Source organism: Danaus plexippus, chromosome 15, assembly GCF_018135715.1.
Source record: "Danaus plexippus chromosome 15, MEX_DaPlex, whole genome shotgun sequence".
Classification (NCBI taxonomy): Eukaryota; Metazoa; Arthropoda; class Insecta; order Lepidoptera; family Nymphalidae; genus Danaus; species Danaus plexippus.
In genome coordinates, this window is record NC_083547.1 from 3937914 (window position 1) to 3944854 (window position 6941).

At 28.8% G+C, this 6941-nt stretch overlaps 1 protein-coding gene across 1 annotated transcript; it reads left to right on the plus strand.

Moving 5' to 3' along the window:
• The first annotated feature begins 65 nt into the window (after window positions 1-65).
• Window positions 66-5163, plus strand: LOC116766482 (proton-coupled amino acid transporter-like protein pathetic). Its single transcript, XM_032656337.2, has 8 exons — window positions 66-270; window positions 752-902; window positions 2197-2318; window positions 2880-2964; window positions 3035-3279; window positions 4181-4393; window positions 4619-4788; window positions 4872-5163. Exons 1-8 carry the CDS (start codon window positions 203-205, stop codon window positions 5114-5116), a joined length of 1299 nt encoding a protein of 432 aa, XP_032512228.2. The 5' UTR covers window positions 66-202; the 3' UTR covers window positions 5117-5163.
• Window positions 5164-6941: the final 1778 nt, after the last annotated feature.

Here is a 6941-nt window from a genome sequence, read left to right on the forward strand (position 1 = left end):
GTTCTTCAATTTAACTTATGTACACAGTGTATCTGTCTTTATCTTTCCATAAATACCTAGATTATATTCATTAACATTCGTGTTCTGGCAAAGGTTGTCGTATGATATCAACTGTGCTACTCCGCGGACACGAGTGTAGCTATGGAAAATATTATTTTATTTTTGTAATTATTTAGTTTAATGTCATAAATATTTCTTCGCAATGGAAAATAAAGACAAAACACTGGATTATAATCCATTTGAACATCGGAAAGTGAAGAGACCAAATTCGTAAGTTTTTTTTAATTTTTAATATATTATAGCTAAACCTAAGGTGAAAATTTTAATTTTGTATTCCTACATGAAATCTGTTATTATTGAAAAGGATGCTTCATTGCCTTGAATATCTTCTATTGGTCTGTTGAATGCTTAAAATAAGATTTAAAAAGCGTAAGATATATTATCTAGGATTAAACATTTTTATTAATCTCTTGACGTATTACATTATTTACAGTGAGTTTAGATTTTCCTTGATCTTATAATATGGCGCAATAAAAAATTTTGAATTTTAATTTATCATTGTGAACAGATCATGTTCATGTTATAATAATATTCGCATACATTTTATATGGTTGGTACTGGTCAGCAATTACCTTTCTATTTTTCGCTTTTTAAATATATATATTTTTTTAGTATTGCAAAGCGAAAATACACATTATAAAAATTATAATTATAATGATATCTAAAGATATTAATTTCAAATTATTCATAGGGATATAAGATCACTAGCCAATCTGCTGAAATCCTCGCTCGGCTCCGGTATACTTGCGGTACCTTTAGCCTTCGCCAATGCTGGCTGGGGTGTCGGTCTTGTTGGAACTATCCTCATAGCATTCATATGTGCATATTCTGTTCATATCTTTGTAAGTACTCAATAGGATTAACTAGACTTATCTGGTAATCAATTTGTATGTCAAAATAGCGATACTCTAATTAAACTTCGCAAACACATCACTTCACTTTGATTATCATTAAGATTATTCAAAACTATTGCAATGGATATTAGTTCCATCTGCTTATTTTTATGTTACAAAGTATGAAAGCTATATAAGGAATCTCTTTCAATTTATTGGATGGAAATTAATCAAAGAAGAAAAAGAAACCTGTACTATAAGCAAATAATTTAGGTTTAAATATTATTTTATAGTTTATATTCAGTTAGTTTTTTTTCTCTAATTGCAAAAGATACAATTAATACCGCCTTAAATGACTACTTGACAATAGAAAAGTATGATGTAATTGACGATTCCTGTTTCTTAATATATATATATATATATATTTAACAGCATCTTTTAATAGATCGGTATAACTTTTAGGAACATTGTCAGTAGTTCTTTACATTGCATTAGTCTACCGTCAAATTGAATTTTTAGTATAGTTAGAACCTTCCTTGTATTTTTTTTAAATAGCTACGAAACTTCACTAAATACCTTCTGCAATTTTTAAGGAAACTGCTCACTCAATATCATAGTAAAATATTGAACCATCTCTTTTTGAAATCGGTCGTAAATATTAGAAAGTGTTTTAACGTATGAGTTATTCAGATTGAATTTCCAAAATATCAGTAAGAACCTGATTAACAACCCTAACTAAATTTTCACAAAATGTTATGGAATATAAAATTGTATTTGCATAAGTCATTACAGAAAAAGGTTTTTTTTTTAATTCAAATATTTGAACATCTGTAGCTTTATCGGTCTTACGTAATTTTTTCTCATCGATATCATCTTTTATAACTTAGCAATACGTAGCTATCTTGCTCTAGTATTCATCGTTTAGTGCTCTAACCTTCTCCATGTGAAAAGAGGCCTTTGCTCAGCAGTGGGCTCCGATAGGCTGATGATGATGATTCATCATTTATTATACATAGTGTAAGTGTTAACATATGGTAGTCGGTATCTCTAGCTGTGAAACTTTAGAAAAACCAGTTTATATTCGTACGTTCTGTCTTTAACGCTGCTTATGAACATTTACGTCGCAGGAAAATAATTTTCATATTTATCCTCATAGACAACGTCCGATTATAAACGACCGTAAATAGTCTTTCGTCTTTCAAAAAGTTTGTACATCATAAGATACGTACGTGCTTGTTTCTTCACAAAACTGAAGACACAAAACTTTATTTTTAATTAATATAGCACTCACGTTTCTTTACAGGTGAAAATTTCAAGGGATTGCTGTAAGGCAGCACGTAAGCCTTTATTAAGTTACACAGAAACTTGCGTAGTTGCGTTTAGTATAGGGCCTAAAAGATTACGTCCCTTTTCTAGAGCAGCCGGGTAAGTCCTATTGAATCTCCAGTTTTCCTAATAAAAGTGAAAAATTAAGAGAATTCATCGCACTTCCCATATTCTTATAAGTTTTTTTATTATACTTTTACGTTATTCTTTTATATAAAGCTGCAAAATCATCTTTATTTAGCTTCGGCAGACGTCGTTATAGAAATTATAGAAGTAAGTGTATAGAGTTGTGTATTAGAAATACGATTATTTTCAAAAAATGATCACATCTCCCTTAGTTTCTATGACAACATTTTAAAATAATACTAATTGTTCAGTAAAATCATCCTCTGCTAGTAAATCAAAATAATTAATTGTTACTTTGCATTTATATTGCATTGTTTACGAAGTGGCGTCATTCAAAATCTAATATTATGTCATCATACTGAAGATGATACACTAGTTATTTAGCATAAACCCTATACACTTAAAAATACAATTATGCTCTATTAACACATTTTGAATTATTTACTTATTAAGCTATGTATATGTAACCAAAACAATACTGTCATTCATTCTATATTTATCATTGGACTTTTTATATGTACGATATCGTTACAGAATATTTGCTGAAGTTGCTTTACTCCTTACATACCTCGGAGTATGCTGTATATTTACTGTACTTATAGCTGATTCAATAAAACAGGTGAGGTAAAGATTTATAAATATGCAAGTAGGTTAAAATTCATCTTTATAAGTTTTTTTTTTTATTTCAGCTTTGTGATACGTATTTACCAAACTACATTTTATCAGTGGAATATTATTGCCTAATATTACTCCCACCCCTGTGTTGCTTGGTACAAATAAGATATTTAAAATGGCTAGCACCGATGTCGTTGATAGCGAACGTATTGCTAATATCTACATTTGGTATATGTTTATATTATATATTCAAAGATGAAATTATAATGTCTGACAAACGAGTTGTTGGTTATCCTTCAAGGTTTCCTGCCTTCCTTTCGTGAGTATATTTGTTATGTAAAAAATTAATAAAAACCTAATTAACTTATCCTTAGTTTAGCTTGTTAGGTTAAGTTTAGTATAGTAAATATGAAGGTTCACATAACTGATTATTTATCTATATATAACATCTTAATCTCTTTTATTTTCAGCGTGAATAATACATCTTAATACGTTAATATCAAATCTTCACGATTTTTAACGCTATAACTAACTGTATATGTGCTAGAATAGAGTGTAGGTACTGAGTATGTTGAGTATGTGTTTAAGATGTACAACAATGTATCATTGTAATACTGAGTGCTTCACACTACACAAATACTAATAACTCTCTATGATGCACTTTTAATATCCTATTGTTGATAATAAGTCAAATAATAAATGTATGCTATTTATAATTAAGAATTTCGTGCAGCTGCCCCTTTACAAATATTATACAACTTTGACAAGTTATACCATTTGCTATATGAAATTGTCTTTAATTACATACACCGTATTTTGGCTGGGTAAAATCATCAGTGATATATAATGCCACAGAGATATTATGACGAATGAACTTTGTCATAGCGTGAAATATTTTTATGTATCTAAATTATTTAATATAATTATTCTAAATAAATAATACGAAACATTTATATAATTAAAATGGAATTTAATTTCCTCTTTCGTTTTTATTATACAAAATAAAAATACAATCATTGGATACGCTAGTCGTAATATTATATTTAAATCCGAGGACAATATTTGTTTAATTCAATAATCAAAACTGAAATCACTTTACCTACCCCTACTCCGCAGTAGATGTTAAGTGACATGTAATAGACTAACAACAGAACCCATAGCGATGTTAAAAGTTTCAATCTAAAAGTATACTTAAAATAATACAATAAAAACATTTGTAGAACAGTTATATTTGCAATGGAGGGAATTGGCGTTGTGATGCCAGTTGAAAATAATATGAAGAAACCTGAACACTTCCTAGGCTGTCCCGGAGTGCTGATGATTGCTATGACCTTTATCATGATACTGTACGCTACGCTGGGTCTATTTGGTTATCTGCGATACGGCGATGAATTACAAGGATCCATCACACTTAATCTACCTATGGACGACTGGTAGTCATAGTCTAATATCTATACTATTATTTATATATTTTTACTAAGTACATAGATATAGTCTGCTATAATATTCATAAAAATATTTCTTCCATGACTAAAGACAAGAAGTATTTGCTTTTTTTTTTGCCGGATTTATCTAAAGCTTCTTTTTGCCTATTGCAAGTTTCTTATATGTACATGTATAATAATAAAAATGTGTATAAAAGTTGTGTTTCTTTACAGGCCCGCAATATGTGGTAAAATCTTTATAGCCATATCAATATTTTTTACATATCCACTTCATTTTTATGTAGTAGGAGATGTTGTTACGCGAGTGAGTGAACCTTACATCAAAGAAAAATACCAAAATATTGCTCAAATATTTGGAAGAATCGCCATTGTATGCTTCTGTGGTAAGCCTTTTGTTTTAAATTCTATTATTGGTAACAAACTTTTATTGGCCCTTGCATGTGATTAAAAACCTGTTTGGCTTCAGGTGGAATTGGGATGGCTATTCCATTATTGGAGCAAATCATCAACATAGTGGGTTCAGTTTTCTACTCCATCTTAGGACTTATCATACCCGGAATATTAGACAGCGTTGTAAGGTGGGAAAACTTAGGCAAATTTAACTGGATCCTATGGAAGAACTTCTTGATTGTTTTATTTGGAATATGTAGCCTGGTATCAGGTTTAACGGTTACCATATTCGACATTATGGAGAAAGTAAAAGATAAATAATCACTATGAGTAAATAAAGTAAAAAGAAACTTATATGAGGACGACAATTATTTCTTTTATTTCATTACCTAAATATTTCTACCATAGATACTCAATGGAAAACTATTAACAAACGTTTTGCATCTATAAATTGTTTCCCCCAAAAATTTTTGTATTCAGCTAAAATATCTGTACTGACAACATTCATTATCACAACATGTGCTAAATTGACGAATAAAAAAATATAGTCACTACGAATCACGTTTTACCATAACCTTGAATAATCACAAGATATAAACCATACAATGACAGTCTTGTCCACGTGCAGAATCTAGACGATTTTATATTCATTGACTCGCATTAGTATTTACGTAAAATAAGTATAACAAAATCATTTTTTTATTCACAGGGTCTTTAGCCTTATAATTACTATAAATTAAAATTATAACCAATTTGGACATTTATTCTATACATTGCTATTACGTTATAATTATGATTTTTGTATATATATATATATTACAGCAAAACATTCACACCAGAACTATATTTTGTAAGTTTTTATTAAAATAAATAAAAATATAACGGAAACACTTATCTTTATTATTAAAATGAAAATTTTATTGGTTGCATAAACAAGGGTCAAGTTTTGTTTACTACAGTGGCCGACCGAATAATTTTATTACTACCCAGACAGGCTATGTACACGAAATATTATAATAGCCGACAACTTTTTGAAAACTGAAAATTTGCTTCCGGAGTTGACAATTTTAAATAATTGATTAATAATAATGTTTATATATTACAAACACTTGTATCCAAAACTGAAAATATGCTTCCGGAGTTGATCATGTTCATAAAGACAACATATTAATTCTTAATTAGCTAAGTTTGATCAATGTAAACAAAAGATAGTTTAAATGAAATATAAATCATACACTTTTCAACTACTTAATAAAGAAATAACGAAAGATAGATCCTGGTCAGGTAATAAAGAGGGTAAATTACATTTTCGATGGCGTGGAGAAACATGAAACAAAGGAACACTGTAATTTAATAACATACTTAAATTCCGCTTCTGATGTATTTCTCTTTATTTTACATATTTTAATAGTTAGATATGAAGGTTTACGTACAATTAAAAGCATTTTATTTTACCATAAAACTAATATTTCTTTCAATAGAAAGGTAAAAATAGCAGTGGTAAAACTATCCACCTAATAAACATCAAAAATCATAATAATATCATAATCATAAAGCATGGATAAAATGTTTTATCAAACTTACAGGAGTTTTGTTACCTGAAAAAAACGTCACTCATTATTGTTTTGACTATAAATAGTACTTATTTAAATACAACATAAATAATCATAAAATTAATATAAATTGGGCATTATGTGAGGACTCAGTTTAAACTATGTACATGCTCATTTTATGTAAGTTATATAAATGTTGTGTGATTAAATATTTAGTAAAAGTAAATAACATAAAGTCTGCAACCTATATAAAAGAAAGCTAACTGTGCAAATAAAGGAAAATACATTTTCTACAGCAAACATTTAAGGGATAAATGAAGAAAATAAGACATTTAATTTTTGAAATAGCACTCGCCTCCTATATTTTATACAAAAAGTTACCGTAATAACATTTCTCATTATTTTATTGTCTTGTAGCTGAAGTTGAAGTGTCTTCTGGAAGTTACGCTCGAAATTTGGTGAAAGCTATACAAATTAACGAGTACATATTTATTTTATTTCTTAACTGTAGTATAACTTATTTCGTACACTTGAATAAAGTAATTGGAAGACCAAATCTAAGTTAAAATAACCGCAAAACCTTCAGCTGCGTT